The sequence below is a fragment of the Seriola lalandi genome, unplaced genomic scaffold (assembly GCF_002814215.2).
Source record: "Seriola lalandi dorsalis isolate HSWRI2012SDOR001 ecotype SW California unplaced genomic scaffold, Sedor1 jcf7180002054335, whole genome shotgun sequence".
Lineage (NCBI taxonomy): Eukaryota > Metazoa > Chordata > Actinopteri > Carangiformes > Carangidae > Seriola > Seriola lalandi.
This window is the reverse complement of record NW_019524888.1, coordinates 47,850-74,377: the sequence shown is the minus strand read 5'-3', so window position 1 is coordinate 74,377 and position 26,528 is coordinate 47,850. Positions and strand designations below refer to the sequence as shown.

The 26,528-nt window shown below is 39.2% G+C and overlaps 4 protein-coding genes across 5 annotated transcripts; 2 read left to right on the top strand and 2 right to left on the bottom strand.

The window, feature by feature from the left end:
- Positions 1-1,166: 1,166 nt before the first annotated feature.
- On the top strand, positions 1,167-5,604 carry wdr20a (WD repeat domain 20a). The gene is made up of 3 exons (XM_023407463.2): positions 1,167-1,391; positions 1,799-3,139; positions 4,498-5,604. Exons 1-3 carry the CDS (start codon positions 1,182-1,184, stop codon positions 4,549-4,551), a joined length of 1,605 nt encoding a protein of 534 aa, XP_023263231.2. The 5' UTR covers positions 1,167-1,181; the 3' UTR covers positions 4,552-5,604.
- A 591-nt stretch (positions 5,605-6,195) lies between these two features.
- Positions 6,196-12,844, bottom strand: mok (MOK protein kinase). Of its 2 annotated transcripts, none has more exons than XM_023407464.2 (12): positions 12,492-12,844; positions 10,462-10,576; positions 9,932-10,021; positions 9,768-9,838; positions 9,595-9,673; positions 9,427-9,475; positions 9,139-9,317; positions 8,790-8,891; positions 8,480-8,653; positions 8,175-8,334; positions 7,852-8,046; positions 6,196-7,580 (listed from the first exon to the last, which is right to left on the bottom strand). In XM_023407464.2, exons 1-12 carry the CDS (start codon positions 12,673-12,675, stop codon positions 7,503-7,505), a joined length of 1,476 nt encoding a protein of 491 aa, XP_023263232.1. In that variant the 5' UTR covers positions 12,676-12,844; the 3' UTR covers positions 6,196-7,502. The 2 variants fall into 2 exon arrangements, with proteins under 2 accessions (XP_023263232.1, XP_023263233.1); XM_023407465.2 differs by lacking the exon at positions 12,492-12,844 and adding an exon at positions 12,064-12,210.
- Positions 12,845-12,917: 73 nt separating this feature from the next.
- Positions 12,918-22,335, top strand: nemf (nuclear export mediator factor). The gene is made up of 32 exons (XM_023407444.2): positions 12,918-13,084; positions 13,223-13,291; positions 13,851-13,953; positions 14,221-14,346; positions 14,431-14,579; positions 14,705-14,772; positions 14,874-14,963; positions 15,105-15,178; positions 15,268-15,338; positions 15,434-15,509; positions 15,636-15,776; positions 15,976-16,184; positions 16,275-16,448; positions 16,557-16,620; positions 16,833-16,921; positions 17,025-17,128; positions 17,216-17,278; positions 17,416-17,528; positions 18,196-18,253; positions 18,384-18,442; positions 18,526-18,646; positions 18,734-19,007; positions 19,112-19,154; positions 19,266-19,315; positions 19,761-19,902; positions 20,306-20,383; positions 20,545-20,763; positions 21,073-21,108; positions 21,232-21,338; positions 21,421-21,464; positions 21,556-21,635; positions 22,007-22,335. Exons 1-32 carry the CDS (start codon positions 13,026-13,028, stop codon positions 22,082-22,084), a joined length of 3,231 nt encoding a protein of 1,076 aa, XP_023263212.1. The 5' UTR covers positions 12,918-13,025; the 3' UTR covers positions 22,085-22,335.
- On the bottom strand, positions 22,323-26,509 carry klhdc2 (kelch domain containing 2). Its single transcript, XM_023407468.2, has 11 exons — positions 26,397-26,509; positions 26,148-26,260; positions 25,926-26,010; positions 25,588-25,671; positions 25,288-25,368; positions 25,105-25,163; positions 24,589-24,698; positions 24,433-24,505; positions 24,181-24,268; positions 24,021-24,073; positions 22,323-23,912 (listed from the first exon to the last, which is right to left on the bottom strand). Exons 1-11 carry the CDS (start codon positions 26,481-26,483, stop codon positions 23,789-23,791), a joined length of 957 nt encoding a protein of 318 aa, XP_023263236.2. The 5' UTR covers positions 26,484-26,509; the 3' UTR covers positions 22,323-23,788.
- Positions 26,510-26,528: the final 19 nt, after the last annotated feature.

Here is a 26,528-nt window from a genome sequence, read left to right as displayed (position 1 = left end):
TACCACAAATTAGAAGAATTGTAGGATTATTTGTAGTAAAAGACAAAACTAACAGGAATTCTAGGCTTGTTAATCTTCACAATTTAAGTTTGACAGGAAATGGCGAGTTATAATGGTACAAGCAAATTAGTCACATGCCTGATAAAGACATTGATATTTGTTTTCAGTGTATCAAAATCACATCACAAGATTACATTCACAATACATCATCTTATCGATTATTTGTCCCATTGATGAGTTACAGCTTAAAAATATTGGTCATTTAATTTCTCTGGTAAAGTTTTGCTGGAGCAGATACATGGCTACAGGTTTAAAGTACAAAATTTAGTAAGACTGTCCTGTGTATTACAGTCAGCAGTTGACAAATTTAGCTGCTCACGATGACCTTATCATTTCTTTTGTGTGTATATCCGTAACCTCGCTTCTTACTACTGTTGACATAAGCTTATTATGTACCAGTTTTGGTGGTAATGCCAATCACTAAAATAATACCTAATACAATGTATGCTATTATGATCAGTGTTTTTGACCGGACCCTTGATTTAAACTACTTTTGTGACTTGATTTGACATTTTGTGTCTGAGACGGGTCATAAACAACTCAATGTCACATCTAAAGGTTCTAGAGGAGCCACTGAGTCATCATCTTACACTCAAAGAATTTTCCATTCTGCCAGTAGTGTAAACTATAAATCAGTAACAATGGAACGGTTAGTATATGCTTGGGGTTTCTTGTTCACAGCTGTAAAATACTGTTTACCTGACAAAAAAGAAACTTTTCATCATACAGTGCAATGGTAAGCATCTACCCACCAAGAGTGAAAAGGTGTACATCTATACTTAAGTATACCTACTTATACTTAAGTAAGTCCTCATTTTTGCTCAGTGACAGCTATCTGATATGTAGCTAAAAATCACGCAGTGCTATTTTGAGTTCAGATGTCACTGCATGTTCACTTTGGTTACAAGACACTTGATCTATGAAGGTCTTCTTTATCAGTGGAATCAAGATGACCACCTCAGCTCCTCTAAATTCAGTGGTGGTGTGTTTTGAGATAAAGTACAAGAAAAAAAACAATATGACTGCACAGTCAGCTCCAATGGTTTATTACTGACAGTTTGTGTCATGTGACAAAGTACAAAAACTCTTTTTAGATATTGAAATATTACTGCACTCACCACATGTGTGTTCATGCTTTCTCTCATCAGGCTGCTGACCTGAGCAAGCCCATAGACAAGCGCATCTACAAGGGAACGCAGCCCACCTGTCATGACTTCAACCACCTCACAGCTACGGCAGAGAGTGTGTCCTTGCTGGTGGGTTTCTCTGCAGGACAGGTACAGCTCATTGACCCCATCAAGAAGGAGACAAGCAAGCTCTTCAATGAAGAGGTAGGTCTATGATAGATAGGCAGTAGATTGGAAGAGTTTTGTGTGCAACGTTTTCCACAAGTAGCAGGTGCTGGTCAGTAAAGGAAAAATTAGGAGAGGCAGTGAATTTTCACAATTACGTGTACTGTGCTGTTTAAATTCAGCTGTATGAATGGCAAAAAGTCAAGTGTGTTCAAAGGATTTCCCATACCCTGTCTTGTTCTTCATGGTACTTTTTGCGTTTTCCCTGCTCAGCACCTTTAAATTAAATATTACCAAGTGGCCTAAGACTTTAACAGAGCATTCTTTGTGAAATTGTAAGTATTTCCTGATGATACTGTACTGACATTGTCCCCACCCCCTTTCTCTCTCCACTCTCTCCCTCCCTGTCTGTCTCTCAAATCTCAACCTTCCGTCTTTCCTGACAGAGACTAATAGACAAGTCCAGAGTAACATGTGTGAAATGGGTGCCAGGCTCTGAGAGCCTGTTTCTGGTCTCTCATGCCAGTGGGAATATGTACCTGTACAACGTGGAGCATACTTGTGGCACCACAGCACCACACTACCAGCTGCTCAAACAGGGAGAGAACTACTCTGTACACACATGTAAGAGTAAATCCACGAGGAACCCTCTCCTTAAATGGACAGTGGGTGAGGGGGCTCTGAATGAGTTTGCCTTCTCCCCAGATGGAAAGTTCCTAGCCTGTGTAAGCCAAGACGGTTTCCTGCGGGTGTTCAACTTTGATGCTGTTGAGCTTCATGGCACCATGAAGAGTTACTTTGGTGGCTTGTTGTGTGTGTGCTGGAGTCCTGATGGAAAGTACATAGTTGCTGGTGGAGAGGACGATCTAGTGACTGTGTGGTCCTTCTTGGACTGCAGAGTCATTGCCCGAGGTCATGGGCACAAGTCATGGGTGAGTGTGGTGGCATTTGATCATTACACCACCAGCGTGGAAGAAAGTGACCCAATGGAGTTCAGTGGCAGCGACGAGGACTTCCAGGATCAGATGATCCATTTTGGACGAGACCGGGCCAACAGTACACAGTCTCGACTCTCCAAGCGCAACTCCACGGACAGCCGGCCTGTTAGTGTGACATACCGGTTTGGCTCAGTGGGCCAGGACACTCAACTGTGCCTATGGGACCTCACTGAGGATATCCTTTTCCCGCATCTTCCACTCTCACGGACACGGACGCACACTAACGTGATGAATGCTACGAGCCCCCCTGCGGGTGCTACAATAATCACTAACACCTCTAGTAACACTACTAACGGAAACAACAGTGGTGCCAATACTCCTGGCATTAACTCCCTCTCGACCACATTACCACGCTCCAACAGCCTACCGCATTCAGCCAGCACCACAACAACGGCAAACAATGCCAACAAGGCTGGCAGCGGTGGTGGAATCGGCAGTGGAATTATGGACAGTGCCATCGCCACAGGTGTGAGTAAGTTTGCCACACTGTCACTCCATGATAGGAAGGAGCGCCACCACGAGAAGGACCACAAACGCAACCACAGCATGGGTCACATCAGCAGTAAGAGCAGCGACAAGCTCAACCTGCTGACAAAAACCAAAACAGACCCTGCTAAGACTCTGGGCACTCTGCTGTGCCCGCGCATGGAGGATGTGCCCCTCCTTGAGCCCCTCATCTGTAAAAAGATAGCACACGAGAGACTGACTGTACTCATATTTTTAGAGGACTGTTTAGTGACTGCTTGTCAGGAGGGATTTATTTGCACATGGGCGAGGCCAGGCAAAGTGGTAAGTTCTTTTTAATGTAGGAAATGTGGGGGAATTATAAGTGATAATATTGTTTGTCGATCGTTAGCTGTCCTAAAATCAGTTGATGGGCTGTAACTAAAAATCAACACATGTTCTGAAAGCTTAAAATAACCTATGGACATTTGGAATAACATTTTTAGCTTTTATAGTCAGACTGTCGGTCTCTGCAGGAAGGCAAATAACATATCAGACTTTGTTTAATGTACATCTGCTTTACAATGAAAGACCTAGTATGCTTAAGTTTCAAATATAACCAATGCTATAACAGAATTACAGTGTGGTTATATAATACATTCTGATAAGGAGGATTTCCTGTGTAGACCTGTGAGGGAAGGGGGGATTTTAATCCATATGAAGTGTTTTCATTGGTTCATCATAATCATTCCACAATGCATAGCAGCATAGCCAAGAAGTCATCTGCATACACACTCACTTCTCAGCTTTTATGCAAATGGCCACTTTGCCCAAAGAGTCTCTGCAGTCTCTTACATGCTTACAGCTTAATATGTGTATACACCCTTGTATACTTTGCCTTTGTCTGTGTTTTGAGAGCTTTTGCCAGAACAAGGCACATGTAAGTCTGCATTTTGAACACAACCAGCAGTTTGAAGGCTAATTAGTCCAATGAGACCGTTACTTTTAACCACTAACCAGTACAGACATTTGACTGTTTATACCTTTTGTCCAATAATAATATATGGGGGTACTGTCTTGTAAGGGTTACTATGGGTGATTTATGGGAATGTCTGACCAAAGTATTGCTTCTAATTGCTTCTCTGCAAGAAAATGGAACAAATAAGATGCAAAAGTAATTGAATACTCAGCTTGGGGCAGTGGAAAAAGTTTACCACAGCCTGTAGTGGGTATAGATTATGATTTATACAAACCACTTGATATTTAAACAAGTGGTGAAGCAGAAAATGCAGTGGTTGAGGTCAGTCTTGGGGAAGGCGTGATGAGTATTTTATAATAGGGAAGAGTTGGAACAGACCTTATTATACCTACAGAAAGGCAATAAAAATCTAATAATTGATTTAGTTTGCCCTTGAAAATGCTCTCAAAGGTCAGATTAAGAGGCTGAAAAATAAGTCAATGGTCTGGTCATGTACATTTGAAGTGCCTTGATCAAGCAAACCTCTCAAAGACGGCATTAGTCTCACACTGTACACTCGGCATCCACTTTGACTGCTGCGCACAGCCTTTTAATTAAGTGCAGGGGACCGGGATATGGAAAGAGGAAGCTAGAGGGTAATTTTTAATGAGCTATTGTTGCTTGTTTTTTTTGCTACAGTATGTGAACTTTCCCAATGCAAATCTCCTTGTTTTCCTTTTTCCAGGGTTTATTGTCATCCCAAAACCAAGCCAGCTCTCCCAGTGGAACAGTAGTATAGCCACAATATTTCTGCTGCTAAAGAACCCTGCAACCCAGAGTCTGATGCTGCTCTTCACCCTGCAAGCATTGCAAGTTTTCCTTTTCTTTTATACCCCTCCTCCTTCCCAATTTTGTTTATGGCTTTTCTTTTGTTTTTGTTTATCACTCACTTGACGTAGAGGAGGAATGAAGCAAGAAAAGGTGTGGTGCATTTGTGGACTATTGCGCTAATGTACTATTGTTCTCTGGAGTTTTAACACATTTTAGATTTTTAAAAAATCTTTCTTTCATGTCAAATCTCATCAGACTGTTGTCCCCTCTGGAATTAAGGCTTGGCTTTGTTAGATGCAAACCAGACAACTGTGGCTTGAGATTTAAGGGATAGTTCATTTAATTTTCAAAATTTGTGTATACCCCTTTTTTAACCTTGTGATGTAGCCCAGTCATGGCTCAGGGTTACTGACTAAAACATGAATTTTGAGTGAACTATTCTTTTATGATCAAGTGCGTGAGCATCTGAAAATTTTGCTTCCATCCACATTCACCCTCCACTTCTGTCTTTTCTTGAGTAGAATCTCCCCATCGACGACTTTGCACTGATTTTGTTAGTTATTTTGTTGTTTGTTTTTATAACTACTCTAATGGAACAAAAAAAGAGGGTTGAGGACTGCCTTGTTACACTCGGCTTTAACATCCTCAGTCTTGAAATCTGAATCTATAAAGCTTGATGCTGCAATCATAGTCTTTTTAAAGAAAAAATTGTTTGCACTTAAATTAGTTTATTAGAAGAAAAATGGCTTTACATTTTTGGGTGTGCTCAGAACTCACAGATGGCTAATACAGTAGGTGAAGAAAATGATAAAAAACTATTAAAACCTTTATCTATTGAGCATTTATTTTAATATTATTTCAGATTCAAATCTGCTCTGTATCATAATGTGTATATTGTAATTAATTGATCTGATGGGGGCCTAAGCAAACTACCATTACTCCAGTGGAAGTTTTGTCATTGATAGTTATATTTCTAAAGCCTAAAGTATACATATTAATAATATTAAAATAATCTTGAATACACCGTTTACTGTTCTTTTTTTGTTCACCCACATGTACTGTATTTACATAACAAAGCTGTAATGCCTCTGGCGTGAAAATTGCTTACAGTGTCATAAAAATGCAGTAGTTGCATGAAATGAGCTGTCAAGTCTGGTTTTGAAGTCTTTGAAGCTCAGGAAGTCTCATAACAGTTGAATCTCAAAAGACTCATCAACTTGGTACAGGCTCTTTTTATGCCTCAGTCACAAAAACTATTTTGAGAAGAAACCACAGAACTTGATTTGCTCCTGACTTTCTCCAAAGAATTTTAACTAAAGCCACATGAAAGATTTCAGATATGGAGGTGTTTTTATGCTACTGCAGTATTAATGTATTTCATTTCTTTGTGATAACCAATCATTGTTGATGCCAAGAATTCAGTGACCCCTTACACTAGTCAGAAAGCTGGAGAGGCAATTATATTTTGAAGTGAATAACATTTTCCCAATATAATTATTTATTAAAAGAATCTTTATCAATTTGTCCTCAACATTTTTGTGTTAGGAGTTTGCACAGACATGTAAAAGATTCAAGTATTTTTTTATACAAATTAATGACAACAGCAAACAAATGATACTCAACAATTTTTTTACTCTTATTATGCATCACAAAAACCAGCACCATAAGGTGCAGATTGAGTCACAGTCCATTTTAATGAGCTCACAGCTCTGAATGAAAGTACATTTTTAAGCCACAATATTTTAAATGAAGGGGATATGAGGGTACTTGTCAAGCTACATTCTGAACATAGCAATAAAAAAAAAAAAATCTGATTTGGGTCTTTTAAAGGCCCAGTCTGCAATCTTTGCCCATTGTTTTTACCCACATAATTGATCTAAAAGGAAAGACATTTTTTGTTATTCATTGTTCCAACTGAATGTGTTGCAGTCCATGTGGGGCTGTTTATTTTATTTACAGGTCGACCGTGAAATGTGCCTTTAAATTACTTCTCCAATGGCAGTTTTGTGGCATAGAGTAATTGTGAAGCAATTAATGTGAATAGTTTCGCTGTTTACTTTTGTACAGGAAGACTTCTGCCCCTCAAATGAGTTTGTTCCAAGGAAGTGATTCACTTTCTCAATATACAGCACCAACCCCGACCTTGGAGTTTTTCGTGTTTTATTGCTTTACAACTTTGAATCACAGCTGTGTGTAGTATTTAAAAAAAAATTGTAACTTCCTCTAACTTCTGAGAGTATTCTGTGAATACTTGCACATATTTTGTGTTTTTCTACATTTATTGTAGATCAATTTGTCGAGACCTGTTTTTACTGCGACATTATAGTATTTTTGTTGATTAGATTCAAAAGCTTAGCTAATCATTTGTGATTCAAAGTTGTAAAATAATACAACTGTAACAAGTTCATAGGGTGTGACAACTTTTTAAAGCCACTGTATTATTTCCCAGTTAGTTGATCATATTCCTTGTCTAAAAAGTTACACCATTTAATTCACCTCTGGTAAACAGCCTGGTAACTTGTCAAATATCTTATTGCTTAGCTTGTGTAATAGGCTCAGATTGAAGTATATATTTCTCAACAGTTGTAAACATGTAACACCTGACTAGGTCAAGTAAAACAGAGGTCATAACTAAACTACACATTCCCAATCCAACATAATATGACTGAATCTATCATTGTTTGTGTAGACACTGAATTTCATCATTACCATGAGGATTCAACAGTTTGGTGTAGAAGTTATAACTAGTAAGCTGACAGAGTCTGCGGTCTTCATTGCATTTTTTTTTTTTTTTTATCAAATATCTTTTCGTTGTTTTACAGATTTCAACATCAGGCCTGTCAAAACATTGTCCTCTCAACAATCTGTTTATAAGTACAGTAAGAAGTGGTTTTAAATCAAAAGAAGTGTTTTTGCCTCTCAGTAGCCCCCTTGTTTCCTATCCAGAGGTGGCATGTAGTAGGTCTTGAAAGCTGCTCGGTGTGACTCATCCCGGGGCTGCAGAGAGAGGAAATGCAGGCTGAATGCCAAATCAAAGCCCTTATTGAAAGCAATAACAAGGCACTTGTTTGTCTATATAAACTTCACATTCCTCCTTTTTCCGTAAGACAACATAGTGATATATCTTCTGATATTTAAAACAAACCTGTCAGCACGTTTCACTTAATTTCCTCTGTGCCCTTGCTAGATGTGACTTCTAGGAGGCCTGAATGGCTGAATGACTCAGTAATTAAAAAGCCTGATGTCTGTGTAGCGCTCCTATGTTTACCTTGGCCAACTGTGACTGGCACTTTTTCGATGTAATGGCTGGCAGTGTGCCTCGGTGGGTGACAGTGAAAGCTGGCATAGTGGGGACTGGGAAGGAGATCTGTGGTCCTGGTACAACCATGTTGAGTTTGGGCAGCTCTGTGGGATAATGAGGGACGTTCCGTCTGACAAGTGGCTCTGCTACATGCTTCATGTGCTGTGAGAGGGAGAAAGTATTGGATGGCAGCAGCTTATTCATATTTCTTTTGACTGATGGGCCTTGGATACTTCATTTACGGTGACTTTAACATAGGGCTAAATTTGGCCATTAGAGTTTAAACTTACACGCATTAAAGGTGTTTGCCTTGTATATCTTCCCCTCAGCTGTTTGCCAAGTCTGGTTGAACGCCAGATTTGCTCTAAGGAGCTGGGCGTTACACTACTCTCTACTACATCCATAGTCCCAGAAACTCTGTGAAGAGTGTCAGCTTTCTTCTCTGCCAGCCTGGTAGAAAAAAAACAAGCAAGAATCTATTAGAATAATATATTATTTAAAATTTAAGTCTTTACACAGTTTGTCTTAAGAAAGTGTTTCCTATTTGAGAGGACACTAACTATCACTTCTGCACATATATATTTAACCACTTGACCTGATTTCCCTGAAGTATGTGTGCCGCAGGGCTGTTTCTGCAGTGATGCGTTCATCAGAGTCATAGGCGAGCATCTGATACAGCAGTGACAAAGCCGGGGCTGGGCAGTTTGGGATTAATCGTGAAATTCCGGTGCCCTTTTTTGGAGGAAAGTTGAACTGCATTGCTCTAGACCTGGCAGACATGAAGACACCTTGAGAATTCTTGTTTTTCCAAGTTCATGAAAATGAGATATTCACATTTTATGTGTGCTGCTGCAATAACAAGATGACAAACTCTTCAAAGAACATATTTGAGGAGGAACACTTACTGCTTGAACTTTTGGAGAAGACTTTGATCTGGCGTCCCCAACACATCATGGATCTTGGCAACCTGGTCCAACTCATTTGATCCAGGGAAGAGGGGATTCAAGCTGAAACATACAGGTACACAGTGCAATAATCTGAGTGCCACAACAAAGCTATTTACATAACATTTGTTTCTCATTTGTTTATACTTGTGGTGGTGGACAAGATTGGTCAAATTACAAAGATGGGGAAATGAATGCAGACACAGGGAAGAATATCATTTAATCTAGTCAAGGATAACTCTGTAAAATGACATGTTTGCCTGTGTAAGTATTACAGATGAAATGATGTGCCTTTCCCCTGCAGGGGTACCTCATGATTTCAAAGAAGACACAACCAGCACTCCAGATGTCCATCTTTAAGCTGTAATACCCATCAGTCAGGAGGCACTCTGGGGCTCTGTACCAGCGTGTGGAGATGTACTCTGTGTGTGGGGGCTTGGAGTACACACTCCGACATGAGCCAAAGTCCCCAAGCTTCAGAACATTTTGCTGTAAGTTGTACAAAGTAGTTAAAAAAATGTGTATAACTCAAAACCAAATTACCACTGTTAGGCTTTTTTTTTTAATAAAGCAGATTTATGATAATGATGCATCTCACTTTGATGAGAATGTTCTCAGGCTTCACATCTCTGTGAAAGATCCCACAGCTGTAAAAAATAAATAAATAAATAAAGAGGAAGGTGAGGGAGAAAAAACATAACTTACTTGATGTTAAATTTTACTTTATAATTTCATATAAACTTATATGTTACATTTTCATAATTACCTGTGCATGTGGTCAAGTGACTTGCACAGCTGGTACATGTAATTCTTCACTGTATGGTCAGGCAGTGGAGTTTGTCTTCCTGCAAAGAATGAAAAACCAATATCAGCTCATAATTCATCCAAGAACGATTATGTCTACAAGTTCAAGTTACTCTGCCATACTTGTAGACTTACCTTGTATGAACTCATAGATGTTCATCTCCATCAGCTCACAAATCAAAGACACAGTTCCAGTTTCTTTGTCACTGAAACGTTGAATAAGAGTAAAGAGATGTGCCACACCACACTAGCTTAAGGCAATACAGTGAGTTACTAACAGCCAACACTCCAGTACTCACAAAATCAGTTCGTGTAGCTGAATGATATTTGCATGAGGGCTCAATCTCTTCATTGCCTGGACTTCCCGCAGATTGTTGGCCTGCTCCAGACTTAACAACAGAGAAAGTATAGCATTTGTGTACAAATACTCTGTTGTACAGTATAAGACATATATGCTTTCTTAATCTTAGATTTTGTGTGATGGGTTTGAGGGAACTGGTCTGAAGCAGTGCAATTCTGTATCCCAGCTTCATTTGGCAGCAACATCATATCACTACAGTGTGTGCACAAATATCAAGATTAATGACTGCACTGATTTAAAGTGAGTGTACACTTTAAATCAGCACTAGTAAAAAAAACACTGCACTAACAACTCACATTTCAAGCACTGACATCCATTGTTTTCTCATAACTACAAGGTCAAGGCAGACTATGTTGACATCTAATAGGATACTTAAGGCAGAGAGGGTGTCAAGCTGCTGTCTCAAGTTTCAAGTCTCCAATACTGATTACTTGTGCACAGGACAACACTGTGTTTCTTAATACATACCTGTTAATTGTCTGCTTCATTTTTTTACATGCGTAGAACTTCCCATCTTTCAGGCTCTGAGTTTTCACCACCTCTGAAAATGTGCCCTCCCCAATTTTCTTGATTATTTTGTAGCCTGTACAACAGTTACAAACAAAGACAAGGAATGAGAGAAATGGAATTTTTGCATACACACATTTCTATAATATTACCCTGAATATTGAAATTTGTGAGTAAATGAACATCAGAGAAACAAGTCTGCATAATCTAGATGGAAATCCTGTGCTCCAGAGACAGTAAAAACCGGAACACACCCACTGGACATTAAAGCCCATGACAATTACATTGGGATAGGGAATTAAGATTTTCTGATTGACAGCTGGAAGCCCTACATTCACACAGGGATGTAACTGAAGATTACTTTCATTATTGATGGTAAATGTCTCCCAAAAACAGTCCAAAACTTAAAATAAATTCAGTTTATCATAGGTCAAAAAAGTACTTGAAACATTGATCGAATATCAAAATGGTCATAGATTAATTTTCTAATCGACTAATCCTTTCAGCTCTACATTCATATAAAACTCATTCTGACAAAATGCTTCACAGGAAGTTGTTAGAGGGGCTGCGTAATCCAAGAAAGGAACACATTTTTTGTAATTTTTGCTTGAAAATATACTTAAAGGTAACTCAAATCAACTATCAAAATAGTTTAGGGCTGCAACCAATGATTATTTTCATTATCAACTAATTTGCAGATTCTTTATTAATTAATCATTTGGTGTAAAAACATACAAAAAATGTGGAAAGAATGCCCCTCATATCCAAAGGTGACATTTTTAGTGTCTTTTTTTTTTTTTATATATGTCCAATCAACATTTCAAAATCCAAAGATACAAAACAGTTTGCGGATATTTAAGAAAGAGAAAAGCAGCAAATCCTCTTCTTTGAGAAGCAGGAATTAGAAAATGTTTGGTTTGTATTTAATACCAAAAACAATTAGTATCAAAGTAGTTGCATATTATTTTTCTTTCAATTGACTAATTCATAATCATTTCAGCAGTGGAATTGTTTCTGATCAGTCCTCTGTGGATTGACTGGAGATTGACTGATTGACAGGAAGACAGATGTCTGAGTTTTACTATTTTAACTGTCCAGAATCATGTTTACAAAAAGATGGACAAGCAGCGTTTTAAGATGGGTTTTCCCTTTTAATGGCCACAAACAGCCATGACACTACAGACTGTGACCTGTATATTCCGGTACTTAATCTTACACGGTAATTGCCAGACTACATTTGCGTTGTGTCACTGCAACAGAAATGACTTGAGTTCAGGGGGGTCACATTTTTAGTCAAAATGGTCACATTTTTGGTAACAATTACCAAACCAGGTTTAAACTATGGTAGAAAAAACATAAATGAAAAAGAGACGCTACATAGAAAACATGATTATTATGGATATTAAGGTTAAAAGAACCGTTTGCTAGCTGGACACAATGACGCACTCTTAAAGGTAAGAAAAACAGCTAACAAAGATAAGAAATCTTTGGAGAGAATCGTTAACGACTTGCGACCTGCTGTCAAAAGTCTTGACACTGCTCAGCCGTTAACTCACTACTTACAATGCATTCCTTTGAGTCTTAACCGCCGCATGTAAGTCGATTATCCATAACATCTGGACAGTACATTTCAATGATAAGTTTGAAAAGACAATTCTTTTTAACGCATCGAGATGTCAAAACGGACACTAACTCGTCTTACGGGTGCTAGCTTAGCCCCGCTAGTGAGCCCTGTTAGCTGACCGTCGCCTTGGTAACGGAGCACGCCTTCGCCCTCCGCTCTGACCTGAGGAGGAAACTGGAAACTCTGGCTGAGAGTCTCTCTCCCCAGCCCGGCCGCTAAACTCAAAATTTTCTGAGTTAAAAGCGGCAACGCAGCTGAATACGCTCTGCCATGTAATAAGAAAATGCCAGTCAAGCAGAATTATTTGCCACAGGCCCAGATATTTGACGCGATTGCTTATTTACAGCTTTATCATCCAGCTCCTTACCTTTTTTCCAGAGGTGGGTGGTGACCGTTAGCTCGGATGTTTTTTCATTAGGCTGCGGATTGTTGTTCTTCACGTCCACAACAATTCCCCTGTTGTTCCAGTCGGTGTTAGGTGGTGTTTTGCATGCATTTCGAAGGCTTGCCCTGTTTTTCACGCCAATAAGCCAGTTTGAGTAGTGCATCATTAGTGCACATTGACTGCTAAAGAGCCTACCATGAGCTTAATGATATCTAGAATCAGTCCCCGCAAGAGCACAGCTGCTGGTTCACTGCATTCATGTCATAGCATAACGTTACCAGGCACCAGTACATCCAATACACAATCAATGCATTCTATTCACACACAGGCAGTGTGTGTAAAAGGCGTGGACCTGATCGTTTTTGTTCCACCTCGGCTTCCGTAAAGACTTGACATTACTGCGCATGTGCAGCCGTTCCTTGCATGTTTTCACTGCTGATGTTGCACAAGAAATGTGAATGTTTGAATTTAGCGTTTACCTGATTTTTTGTATTTGCAGCCAGCTTTTAAGTCACCATGAAGACAAGATTCGCCACTGTGGATATCAGGGCAGTTATTGCCGAGATCGATGCCAAGTAGGTGATATGTTTTATCGCCTCCAGCCAGGTTGCTAACCTAACTTAGCCTCCTCTAGCTGTGCTAACCACCGTTAATGTGGATTTGTTTACATATGTTCATCAGCCATTCTTTCACTTTGCTTTCTCCTTTCACAGCTACATTGGCATGAGAGTAAACAACGTGTATGACATCGACAATAAGACGTATCTCATCCGGCTGCAAAAGTGAGTTCAGTTTGAAAAGTTGCCTCCAAAAGATTCACTGTAATTGCTTTAATAGGTCATGAATCAGTAATGCCACCGCGAAAAGATACTTCCTTATAAGCAATGTAATTATAAGTAAGGATGTATTATCTGTAAAAGTAGCAAAGGTGAAAGTATTCATTATGCAGGAGAGTGGCTCCTGTCAGCGTTAGAACTGTTGCATTATTTAATGATTACAGATATTGATATCTAAGATGCAGTTCAGCCCATTTTAACTGACTAATGCACGTGGATAGTTTTTAATAGTTTATTTTTTTTTTTAGATTTTTTAAACTGATCATGTGTTTTGTATGAAAAAATCCAGGTAACTAGAAACTATAGCTGTCAAATAAATGTAGTTGAGTAAAGCACAATATTTCACTGTAAAATGAAGTGAGGTAGAAGTACAATATAGAATTAAATGGAAGTACTGAACTCAAGTACAAGTACCTCAAAATTGTATTTCAGTACAGCACTTGAATAAATATACTTAGTGACATTCAACAGTCAGTGTATATAACTGAGTGTCATGTTGTCTCAGGCCTGACAGCAAAGCTGTTCTCCTCATTGAGTCCGGGACTCGTATTCACTCTACAGACTTCGAATGGCCCAAGAACATGATGCCTTCGGGCTTTGCAATGAAAGTAAGAACATCCTATTGATGTTGTTGTGAAATAGTGTGTTTTGTTTTTTGATGACTGGCAAACATTGTTATACAGTGGGGTCCAAAAGTCTGACACTTTCCCAATTACTCAAATTGGAAAGTGGGCTCAGACTTTTGGACCCCACTGTATGTCATTAATTTTTTCACTGTAATGACATTCTCTGCTTTTTGATTGTAATGTAATTCAGTTACTTGGGTTGGTTCTTGTGATGAAGTTGAATGTTGAAAGCAACTTTTCTCTCATTAGTGTCGAAAACACCTGAAGACACGGCGACTGACCCAGGTTAAGCAGCTCGGAATAGATAGGATTGTGGACATCCAGTTTGGTTCAGATGAGGCTGCCTACCACTTGATTATTGAACTATATGACAGGGTGAGAATAGTACATTTGAAGTTGCTTAATTTCAGATGTTATTTTGTGCATATGTTATGTAGATCTGTCCATATCCATTTTCAGGGAAACATCATACTTGCAGACCATGAGTACACCATCCTGAATCTGCTGCGGTTTCGCACGGCAGAGGTAGAAGATGTTAAGATTGCTGTGAGAGAGCGGTACCCTGTGGAGAGCGCCAGACCCCCTGAACCTCTCATCAGTCTAGAGCGGTAACCGCATCTTAAATGTGCTTGATGAGTTTGTGGATAAAATGGACATCTATCAGAATTCTGTGAACATATATTATAACTGTATCAGTGAAAACTTTCTTTATGATTGCTTTTTTTCAATATAGACTTTCTGAAATTATCAGCAAAGCTCCAAATGGAGAGCAAGTGAAAAGGGTCTTGAATCCCCACCTTCGTAAGTAGCCAGACAACAGACACTCATTTGAAATATATTTAAGTTCTTTTGTCATGTAAAGACTGAACCATGTTTTGTGTCTTTTCCAATCTCGTCTGCAGCTTATGGAGCCACTCTGATAGAACACAGTTTGATAGAAGCAGGGCTGCCGGGCTCTGCCAAAGTTGACAGCCAAGTTGATGCTGCCCAAGGTATAGCAAAGCAATTAAAGACAAGGTTTCTGGCATGTGGTTTAGTGATGGTTTAAGTTTTAGATTTTGTTCGATGGTGGCTGTAATGTTGTGTTTCTATAAATCTGTAGTACTCACAATAATGTATGTCTGCTTTTTCAGTCGCATCTAAAATCCTGGAGGCCATGCAAATTGCAGAAACATACATGGAAAAAACAGAGAACTTCAGTGGCAAAGTAAGAGATCTTTATTTTGAGGGAAAGTGTTTTGAGATCCTGTTTTTGTTCTTTGTTACATTCACAAACCCCACTTTGTTTAATTTAAGGGTTACATCATTCAAAAGAGTGAGAAGAAACCAAGCTTAACTCCTGGCAAACCCAGTGAAGAACTGCTCACGTATGTCTTGTTTTGTTTAGAATAGTATACATACTTTTTTACCTGGTCATCTATAATATGGTTATTTAATTTATGATGATGATGTCCACTCACAGATATGATGAATTCCATCCATTCCTCTTTGCCCAGCATGCAAAGAGTCCCTATTTGGAGTTTGATACTTTTGACAAGGTGAATATTAGCATGGCTGCTTATTTGGTTTATCCCTTGATGCCTTGTTTGAGAAAGAATATTGATCCTCCTTTCTGTTTCAATGTAAATGAACACTTTTTGCACAAATGTGATCCTCTCACTCAGGCAGTGGATGAGTTCTTTTCTAAGATGGAAAGCCAGAAGATCGACATGAAAGCCTTGCAGCAGGAGAAACAGGCTCTGAAGAAGTTGGAAAATGTGAAGAAGGACCATGAGCAGAGGCTAGAGGCCTTGCACCAAGCACAGGTTAGCAACATAGCAGCTTTGACCTTTGTCTGCCATAAATAAATGTTGCACTTAATGATTCCTGCTCTTCCTCATGCATGCATCTGTGAAGATTTTTGCAAATATTTAGAGAAGAATTAACAGATATTTGGATACACATCAATTTAAGTTTGACTTTGCTGAAATGCATACATAAGCAACCTTAACCGATGTGTTGCAGGAGGTGGACCGAATAAAAGGTGAACTAGTGGAGATGAACCTGCCTGTGGTGGAGAGGGCATTGCAGGTGGTGCGCAGTGCACTGGCCAATCAGGTGGACTGGACTGAGATCGGCATTATCGTCAAAGACGCGCAGGCAGCTGGAGACCCTGTGGCCTGCGCCATCAAAGAGCTGAAGCTGCAGACTAACCACATCACCATGCTTTTAAAGTGAGACCATCACTGCTACAGAAAACTTAGAACAATGGACCACTCTGCTGACTGTTACAACATTTGGCTTCTGTGTCTTTTCCCCTCTAGGAATCCATATATTTCTGAGGAAGACCATGAAGAGGAAGAGAAAGAAGATGTGGTCGAGGAGAAAGGGAAGAAAAATAAAAATAAAGACAAAGGACAGAGCAAGAAGCTGCAAAGAAACAAGCCCATGTTGGTGGATGTAGATCTTGGCCTGTCCGCTTATGCCAATGCCAAAAAGTAGGTTTAGATATAAGCATTTAGACATAGAATTGAACATTATGTAGAGAGAGACACAAGTGTTCTCTTTACAGTTGATGGATCTTGTTGTTGTGCTTTTTCTTTTAGGTACTATGACTTCAAACGCAGTGCTGAAAAGAAGGAACAGAAAACCATTGAAGCAGCAGATAAGGTGAGAAGGCTGTTATTATATAGTCAGGTTTGACAGTGGGAAAACATCTGTCAGTTGTCTTTGAGATCAAGGCAAGGCGTGTTTCCAAGAACATGGTTTATGAACTCTATAACCACTGACAGCAAGACAGCCTTGAAGTTGATAAGTCGTGATACTTTTGCACTTTATTAAGAATGTACTGTTAAAGGTATTCCTATTTTACACCATGCTAGGCCATGAAATCTGCAGAGAAAAAAACACAGCAAACACTGAAGGACGTCCAGACAGTGACCACTATTCAGAAGGCCAGGAAAGTCTACTGGTAAGACACAACATGTGTTATGCACATATCCAGACTTTGTTTTGTTTCAGTGTGTTTTATATTTACTTGATAAACAGTGTCCCCCCCTTTCCCCTTGTGGCAGGTTTGAGAAGTTCCTCTGGTTCATCAGCTCAGAGAATTATCTCATCATTGCAGGAAGGGACCAGCAGCAGAACGAGATGATTGTCAAAAGATACCTCCGGGCGGGTAATGGAACTCACACACTTTCCTTAAAAGTAAATATCTTTAAAACTAAGTTGTTTTACCTTATCATGTGTATCTTTACTTTGACAGGTGATATCTATGTTCATGCTGACCTCCACGGAGCGACTAGTTGTGTCATCAAAAACCCCTCAGGTACATCTGCATGTGTGGTTTCACTTCTCCTTTCTCTCCACTGCTTGACCTAATTTGTGATGATGGTTAATGTTACTATTAAATCATTTGTATGTGTTGCTGCCCTTCTCAACCTCTCCACCCATTCCCCACTCCAGGTGATCCCATCCCTCCTCGTACCTTAACAGAGGCCGGCACTATGTCTGTGTGCTACAGTGCTGCTTGGGACGCCAAGATCATCACCAGTGCTTGGTGGGTCCATCATCATCAGGTGAGTTGTGAATATTACGCTATTGAATTGGCTAGCTTATCTTTTTTTTGTGTGTATGATAAAAACACAATCCCATGTAATTTAACAAAACACTGAAAGTGAGAACTGGCATAGGCAAGGCAGCGTATTTGCTTCTGGATGCTATATTTGCTGTTATCTTTATATTGTTTGGTTTGGTTTATAGTTATTCTGTAGACATAACTTACTGTGACTTTCAAAACTTAAAGGTACACTATGAAGTTTTCTTGTTAACAGTTTTATTTACATTCAGTGTTTGTGACCAAAATGCATTGCATCAATCCCTGAGTCTAATAAGTAAGTTTACTACATTTTCTTCATCACAGATTTGCAAACCTGAGTTTTAAAAAAAATCATCTATTGTTTACATGTCATGTTTGCGAGGTTCCAGTGTTCTTTAACTCAACTTTGGTGGCACATTGTTCCATTTCTCGACATGTTATATACAAATGAAAATGGGGACCCACTTGTAAAAACATTGCTGACTAATGCTACTAGTGGCCAAAACTTGAGAAGCGTACCTTTAACTCACAGGTAGTGCGTCATTAGACATGGGGGAAATACAAAAAGACTACAAGCAGCGAAATACTTCAAATGTGACATTAAATTCATTATTAATTTGTGGTATATATGTTTTATTTTTGCTCAGGTGTCTAAGACAGCTCCCACTGGAGAGTACCTGACCACTGGAAGTTTCATGATCAGAGGTATCAAACATGAGAATTAAAACCACATGAGTTTTGTCAGGCACCAGAACAAAATATAAGAAGTTCAACTGGTAACAGAGCTATGAGGATGTAAAACAGAGAACTGAATGTTTGTTTTATTTCTCTCCAGGAAAGAAAAATTTTCTGCCACCTTCCTACTTGATTATGGGCTTTGGATTCCTCTTCAAGGTAAATACCATCATGAGCTGTGAATAACATTTTAAATCTTTGTCATCCTCTAACAATAACGTTTCACGCTTGCCTGTGTGCAGGTAGATGAACAGAGCGTGTTTCGGCACAAAGGGGAACGAAAAGTGAAGACCGTAGAGGAAGACATGGAGGAGGTCACATCCAAAACTGCTGAGCTGTTAGAGGAGGGAGAGGAGCTGATAGGTAGGAGGACATAATAAGATTGACTTAATTTGCTATGTTTGTAACTACAATGTTCAAGTGCTGTAATAGATTCTACTGCCTTTGCAGGTGATGACAGCAGTAACGAAGATCAGAGCGAGGAAAGAGCAGAAGGAGATGGACAGAACAAGGAGATGAAAAAGGAGATAAAAAAGGAAAACAAAGGGGAGGCGGATGATGGCGCAAGCAGAGGAATGCTGTCAGAGCAGAGCAACATGGAGGCCGAGGCAGAGGAAGGTGGAGAGGAGGACAGCGGGGTGGAAAAGGACTCGGAGAATGGAGAGAGTGAAGAATTCAGCTTTCCAGATACGACCATCTCCCTCAGTCATTTACAGCCCAGCAGGTAACTTTAGCACTGCTACACGCTGGAACAAACACTTTGGGAATGGAAAAGCCTGCACATGAGAATGAATAATACTTCAATAAATTGTCTCGCTCTATTTCTAGAAGTATTCAGAACCCTGGCTTCAAAAAGGAAACAACATCTCAGGTAATTACTCACTGTCTTTGGCCATGTACATTTAAGCAATTCCATCAAAGTCAAACAATACATTTACAACTCTGCATATACTAATGTGTTAATTCATTCATTTCTATTCAGGCTGAGGTAGACTCACAGGGGAAAAAACACATGACCGCCAAACAGAGAAGGTGAGTGAATGGAAAATATGACATATTCAACACAAACATGTAGAATTAGACTTAAATAATAGACTGAGTTTAACTTGAAACATAACTGTAGAATGGAAATATTAATTGCAGAGACCAATTTAAAGTATGAGACATAGAGAAATAATTGACATACTTGAATGTACTTTGGTGGAAGTTTGCTCTTCTTTTTAGGACTTAAGTAGTAAGATTTAGTATGTGTTCCCCATTGAGGGGAGGTAGATGTGGGTAAAAAAAACAAAACAAAAAATCAACACATACTAGAGATGAACACCATAGTCCACTTCTATTTAGCATCTGTTCTACCAGCCATAAAAAGGAGATGACTATATTTTATAATTGTTTTTATAAAGCTCTGATTAGACTAAGTGTAAGGAAGCATGGTCTGTGATTGATTCAATTCTCCGTTTTCTGCCTTTACCCTTAGAGAGGAGAAGAAGAAGAAGCAGAAACACGAGGGTTTTGACATTGAGGAGAAGACTGACATTTCATCCAGCGGACCAGCAGCCGATCAGGGGTCCAAAAGTGGAGGAGGCCCCTCCCAGCAGCCACTGAAGAGAGGTCAAAGGGTAAGAGTGAAGTCTGAAGATAAAACATCCTGTGTTTCTGTGTTGTGTTGAGGCAGTTTTTGAAAATCTGCGTTTACAAATCTGCTTAATGCAAGATACATTTAAAAGAAAAGAAAACTAAACCCATACTCAATTTATGAGAGATTAGGAGGCCAATGACACTAGTGTATTTATCAGTTTACTGATAAACATTTTTGCATTATCAGTAACTGAAATAGATCAAAAATCAATGTTTATGAAATGCTGTAAATGAGAATTATCCAGTATTATTTAGAGTTTTTTTTTTTTTTTTTAATTAACAGTATCCCTTGTGTTACATGTCATAATGTTCTTATTTGATGGATAAATCTTGAATCTAATGATACTAATGTCTGTGCTGTTCATGTGTGTGTTTCTCCTTCAGAACAAACTGAAGAAGATCAAAGAGAAGTACAAAGATCAGGATGAAGAGGACAGGGAGCTGATGATGCAGCTGCTAGGGGTAAGGATGAATGAAAACAACTATGCAACCCTCAACACATAGTTGTTGTTACTGTGTCATTGTCATGACACCATCTGCTAGATTTTGTGTTAATGTAGTTTGTGTACACAATCCTTGATACTTCCACAATAAATAATATTATAACTATGTTTCTCCTTTAGTCAGCTGGTCACACGAAGGATGAGAAGGATAAGGGGAAGAAAGGAAAGAAGGGCAAAGGTAAAGATGAACCCGTCAGGAAACCACCCTCCCAGAAACCACCTCAGAAACCCCGTAATATGGAAATTGCAGCAAAGAAACCAGAGCGGACAGGAGGAGAGGAGGGTGAGGAGGACAGGCAGCCTGGAGAGGAAGGAGGTGCTGCTGAACCGGAGGAAAAGGTAGATCACAACACTCCATACTAAACTGGATAAGGATGTAATACCTAATACCAGTGTCCAAAATGTTTGTCTGGTGAAAAACTTTGAAACGTCCCTCCGTCTCTTCAGTTCAGTTTTTCTAAATAATTGGATGTAGCTTTGAATGCCTCCTGTTTATAGGGTATGGTAGCTGGTAGGGATCATTTCATTTTATTAAAAATGAATTGAAATTTTTTTTGTGTGTTTTCAACAACAGTTTGAACAACCTTGTAATTTTGTATTGTATTTTGAATTCCTTTCAAGCCATCTATGCTTGATCCTCTCTTTCAGGAGGATGATGTGGACCAGGACAACCCTGGAGCAGAGGTGGTTTCCTAAACCTTTACCTGTGGATAAATGGAGTTTGTACTCAAAATGAATAATTATTCCCTCCATAATACTCTTTTCAAAAATTGGTTAACTTTGAATCATTTATTTTTTTCGCCCCAGGAAGCAGAGAACCTGCTCACCTCTTTGACAGGCCAGCCTCATCCTGAGGATGTGCTGTTGTTTGCTGTGCCAGTCTGTGCGCCATACACTGCCCTTTCCAACTACAAGTATGTGGAATTAACCTTTCTGTTTATAAGAGACTAAGTGAACAGTATGTAATAGGGCTAATGAGTCATTTGTTATCCACAGACACAAGGTGAAACTGACACCAGGTTCTCAGAAGAAAGGAAAAGGTAAGAACAGTGATCTATTCTGATATTCATAAACCTTTCTCAATGTTTTATAGTGAAAAAACGTTTTTTTTTTTTTTTTTGTTCCTACCAGCTGCACGCACGGCTGTTTTCAGCTTTATGAAAGCCAAAGAGGCCTCAACCAGAGAAAAAGACCTGTTCCGCAGTGTCAAGGTAAAGAAGTTAACTGTATTTTAGTCAAATGTTAAAAGTAACTATCAGTAAGTAACTATGAAGTGTTTACAATCATTTGTTAGTCATAAGTTGGTAAATCAACAAAGAAAACAATCTGCACTCTTCCTAACCAAATGATTCAGTCATTTATCGAGGAAGAATGCCAGACATTTGGTTTCCAGCTTCTTAAATGTAAAGATTTGCTACTTCTGTTGTATACGATTTAGGTTGTTAGTCAGCCCAAACAAGCACTTTCAAGTAGTCACCTCTGGGAAGTTGTTGTTAGTTTCAGCAATAATCATATAGTAGCCTTGTTTTTCTTGATGTTACTATTCAAACTATGTCCACTCTCTCATCATCCTGTGTTGCAGGATACTGACTTATCCAGAAACATGCCAGGGAAAGTTAAAGTGTCTGCTCCAAACCTGCTGGCTGCTAAGAAGAAATAAGAGACAGGTGAATACAGACCTGGCAAGACTTTCATCCAAACAGACTTGCACACTTTGAGTTATTTCAGAGGAACTCTGCCAACTTCATCTACGCTTCAAACATGGAGGTTACGGGTTCAGATCTGATCCTCAGTACAGTGCCCTTGTTTGAATAAGAATAATTTTATTTTTAAGATTGATTGCATTTGTTGACCAACAATAAGTTTGAAATGGAAAAACTGTAATTAACAAAGCTGAATAACAGAACACAACTCATGGTATGTTTATTCTTTGAGTACAAAGTAACACTATGCATTAAATCCTACAATAAAAAACACAAAGGGGGAACATTGTGCAAACCAGGCAAATACAAACAAAGCCCTACTGACATGAGGCATTTCAGTGCAATGTGGCTAAACATCCACTATACTTGCAGTATTTTAAGTTATTGTTTTAATAAAATTCCAAAGCTACAGGAGCCACTCCTCACGATTTATAGGCTTTTAAAGCCAGTTTCAGAACACAGAACCCATACATTTCATCCCAAATATATAAATAACTGTATATACAAATAAAAACTAAAAGTTAACGTCCAGACTCCATGGCCTTGTGTAGCATAAAGCACTAGTTTTAGGTCTGTGAGAACTTAAGCAAACTATCCAAGATCAAGCAAACACATGTATCCGAGATTGTGGCAAAAATCAGTTAAAGGAATCATTAAAGAAACAGGCTGCACTAAAGAAAAATCTGCACTGTTAAAGCAGACTGTTTCAGGCTTGCACCACCGTTTTTAGTGTTAAGACAAATGGAGACTTTTTAAGTTGGTTTATGAGGAAGACCAGTGAAAGTCACTATCTTAACATCTTACCGGTGCATGAGTTGTGCATTTCATGAATTAGAACTATCCCCTTGACTTCGGCATACTTACAGCATGCACAGTAATCTTTAGGAGAGAATGGAGGTGCTTAAACAAAAAGTCCTCAAGTACCTTTCCAAGCTATATTTCTTCCTCACTAGTTTCCATAACACAATGTATTTTCTTAGAGGGTTTCTTTCACTGGTCTTCCTGAAAACTTGAAACATTAGAGTGGTGTTTTCTGTCCATATTGAATGTATCTACTACTACACTGGCTAGTACAAAACTCCTCATATTTTAACAAACGTTCATTGTAGCTGTACAAAGGTGCTAACAGAAATAAGTTACCTTTGTAAAGCTCTCTTATCTAGAACAGTAGTAGATATACAATTATGTAATAATATGGACAGAAAACCATGCTATAATTTCAGCTCAGAGCGGGTAAGGAAAGAAATCCTTCTGAAAAGTTACTTTGAGAAAAGAAAACAGAATGAAAACGAACCCGACAGTAGCGTGAGACTTCTGCTCTCTCCTACATGCTGTGCTAACAACAGACTGAGCATCAGCAGCACTGCTACTCCACTGATGGTTCTACTGGCTTTACAAGATACAGGATAATACACAGAAGCTGATAAACACCTTCGAGGATTCGCCTGTAAACCTTAGTGTGCCAGTTAGGACCCATTACCAACAAATCCACAGCTGTTCACTATTGCTTTAAGATTTTGTTTTATGTATGCAAGTGTCCACACACACACTTAACTAATGCTCTATTAGCACTACCGGCTTTGAGAAAAAACAGTCATCTCTTCCATACATACATTTTATCCCTGTAATCCTCTGGACTAGATTGTTGGCCGCTTCTTCGTCTAGGAGCCCAGTGTGTTGACTCGTGACATTCTCTGTTTGAGGCTGTGCAGGACAGGTTTAGGCAAGCAGTCCCAGTAACTCGACAAGCGCTCCCTGTGCTGCAGAATGGCCTCCATACAGAACCTGCAGCAATGGTACAGGTACATGTGAGCACAAAACAATGAAGGGATGAACCTTTCAGTTTCAAGTAAAAAATAAATCCACATTGTTTTCGCTTTTGCACGCACTCACCGAACTAGTGATTTGGGTTGAACATTGAAAACCAATAACTCGTTGCTGTGAGCCTGTCAAGTGAAAAAAATATTTTTAAAATAAATTAGTAAAATTCAGTAGAAAAAGATATAAACAAATTATGTTGTATAACATGTAGTAAGTAAAATGTACAGCTTACAGCTCTGTGATGAGACAACAAGTTGTTAGCACAACCTCCAAACACAAACACCTCCCCATCAGGACCAGAGCATGCTGTGTGCCACAGCCTAAAATACACAAGCACAATATCAAAAATGGTCTTCATTCATTGTGTTCACTTAACTTTTTCACAAACACACAGTCAGATTAGTGGTCATCCCTCAAAATCATTTAGCTAAAGTTTAATCTGCGAGCACACAACCAATTGTTCACAGTAAGAGGAGGTAATCACCTGGGGCTCTGTGTGTGACTGTGTTTGAAAGGCTTCCATTCGTTTTTGCTCACACAGTACAGCCAAGCATCACCTGAAACACAGATGTGAGGTTAGGCATTATTTTGTGGATGGCTATGATTATTTCCCTACTCCAGTGTCAAGTGTCCAACTCACTCAGTGTCTCTCTATCTGTGGTGAACCCTCCGAATAGGAAGATGAGGTCTGATGACACAGGAGTGAACGAGTGCCAAGACCGGCCCACAGGACACTGCTGGGGAACGCTCCTACAGGAAGGCAGGGACAGTCAGACGGGAATATTTGAGTGAGAAAAAGACATGTTCATATAGAAAAGTGGAAAGAAGATTGAATACTTTTGGCATACAGTTGAGGATAACATGGCCGATACTTGGCCTGCAGACGTGCCATGATCAACTTCGTTTTTTAACTATCGTTCTCTCAGAGTATTAGCCAAATTACTAGAGTTTATAACATCAGGACAAACCCCTTCAAACCATCATGTGGTTTTCAAGTGGGTCCCATTATTCTGTGATTAAAATCTGTATTGAAATTCAATTTAATTATTTACATGTTTAAGACTCACAAAATGAGAGCTGAGCTGACCAGAATTCACAAGAAAACAACATGACTTTCAGCTGCCAGACACAAATCACAACATATAAAAACACTTACATTTCATGCCACTCCCATGTGTCCAGATCAATGTAGTACAGGTCATTTAGTCGGTAGTTCTGTGGACCAAAGGAAATGTGTTAGGATTGGAGGTCAAGAGGCAAAATTTATTCATACTGTGACACCTGAACAGTTACGCAATATCATGTTTATGACTGATATTCAGAAGAAAGAGACTGTTACCTTGTATCGTCCCCCAAACACATAGCCTCTGTTACCAACTGTGGCACAGGCATGAGCTGCTCTGGGTGATGGGGTGTTCCCCTAAATCGGGTCATACCAAACAAGAGAAGAAATATCATGTCAAGTATTTCACTCTAGTTGTCTTTATCCCGATATTCAAAAGACTTCACATATTCCTGAAATTAAAAAAAACTTAATCTGATGGGCTAATGACCAGAACAGTAGATTAAAAAGGTGGAGGAAATTGGCACTGAGCGTGTGTAAGCAAAGTTGTCTGTAGAGAAGTTGCCATGTGTTTACCGTGGTGACAGGCTGGCTCCATGTATATGTCTCAAGGTCCAGGATATGAATGTGATTGTTCCAGCCGCGCCCAGGGCTGTCCCACTGTAGCACACAAACACTTAATCATTTACATTCTAAGTCATACTCCTGCAACAACTTTTACGAATCAAATGTCTCTAATATTACAAAACAGGAGACACACAATTTCTTTGTAAAAGTGACTATAAAAAAAACATCAGATTTTTCTATTTTACTCCTTTTGTTTGAAACAAACAGAACTTCAAAATACACACCGATTAAACTTGAAAAACTTGTATTCATTGTTTATCATGTGAAGAGGATATTTGTCTACAAACCACAAGAGAAGACGATTCATCATATTCAAACGTCCCTTGATGAGGTCCTTGTGCAGCATAGCCGTAGCCCCCAAAGAATATAAGTCTATGAAAACAATTCCAGATAAAACGCACGTAAAATATCTCTCCCATTTCTTGATATTTTGTGTCAAATGGTTCATGTCCTAATAATGTCTAAATCATTTCAGAAAAACAAGACAGGAAAATGCAGTCTTTCCTCACCTGTTCTTCTGAACCCAGCACCCTAACTTGTCTTTGGATGATGGAGGGAGTCCTTTCAGATCGCTCATTTCCTCCCACACAAGGCTGGTTGCTCTCAGTGGCAGACGGTAGATCTATAAATCACAGCACAGTATACAGGAGTTCTGAAAGATGATCAGCAGAAACAGCAGGCTGACATGCCTCTTGGTTTGATGTGCAAACATGATGCAATCATTTGAAAATTTGCTTCATGTAACACAGAAACTGTACCCTGTTTGTGTTTCCCCTGGCATGATGACCTCCAAATAGGTAGAGGACTCCATCAACACACACCCCACAGCTGCCTGACATAGACATGTGTAGGTTACCTCCGGCTATATGCTTTGTCCTGTAAACATGAGG

Bases quoted from the DNA above. Each gene is read 5' to 3' on its own strand.
- nemf (XM_023407444.2), top strand. From the start codon at position 13,026: ATGAAGACAAGATTCGCCACTGTGGATATCAGGGCAGTTATTGCCGAG. The intron at 14,580-14,704 runs GTAACCGCATCT...TTTTCAATATAG, and splicing joins CCTCTCATCAGTCTAGAGCG to ACTTTCTGAAATTATCAGCA. The intron at 15,510-15,635 runs GTGAATATTAGC...CCTCTCACTCAG, and splicing joins AGTTTGATACTTTTGACAAG to GCAGTGGATGAGTTCTTTTC.
- wdr20a (XM_023407463.2), top strand. From the start codon at position 1,182: ATGTGTGTTCATGCTTTCTCTCATCAGGCTGCTGACCTGAGCAAGCCC. The intron at 1,392-1,798 runs GTAGGTCTATGA...CTTTCCTGACAG, and splicing joins GCAAGCTCTTCAATGAAGAG to AGACTAATAGACAAGTCCAG. The intron at 3,140-4,497 runs GTAAGTTCTTTT...TCCTTTTTCCAG, and splicing joins GGGCGAGGCCAGGCAAAGTG to GGTTTATTGTCATCCCAAAA.
- klhdc2 (XM_023407468.2), bottom strand. From the start codon at position 26,483: ATGTCTATGTCAGGCAGCTGTGGGGTGTGTGTTGATGGAGTCCTCTAC. The intron at 24,699-25,104 runs GTAAGTGTTTTT...GCCTTCCTGTAG, and splicing joins ACATGGGAGTGGCATGAAAT to GAGCGTTCCCCAGCAGTGTC. The intron at 24,074-24,180 runs GTAAGCTGTACA...TTCACTTGACAG, and splicing joins TGTTGTCTCATCACAGAGCT to GCTCACAGCAACGAGTTATT.
- mok (XM_023407464.2), bottom strand. From the start codon at position 12,675: ATGATGCACTACTCAAACTGGCTTATTGGCGTGAAAAACAGGGCAAGC. The intron at 9,839-9,931 runs GTGAGTACTGGA...TCAACGTTTCAG, and splicing joins CAGCTACACGAACTGATTTT to TGACAAAGAAACTGGAACTG. The intron at 8,335-8,479 runs GTCAAGTGGTTA...TTTTTCTACCAG, and splicing joins ACATACTTCAGGGAAATCAG to GCTGGCAGAGAAGAAAGCTG.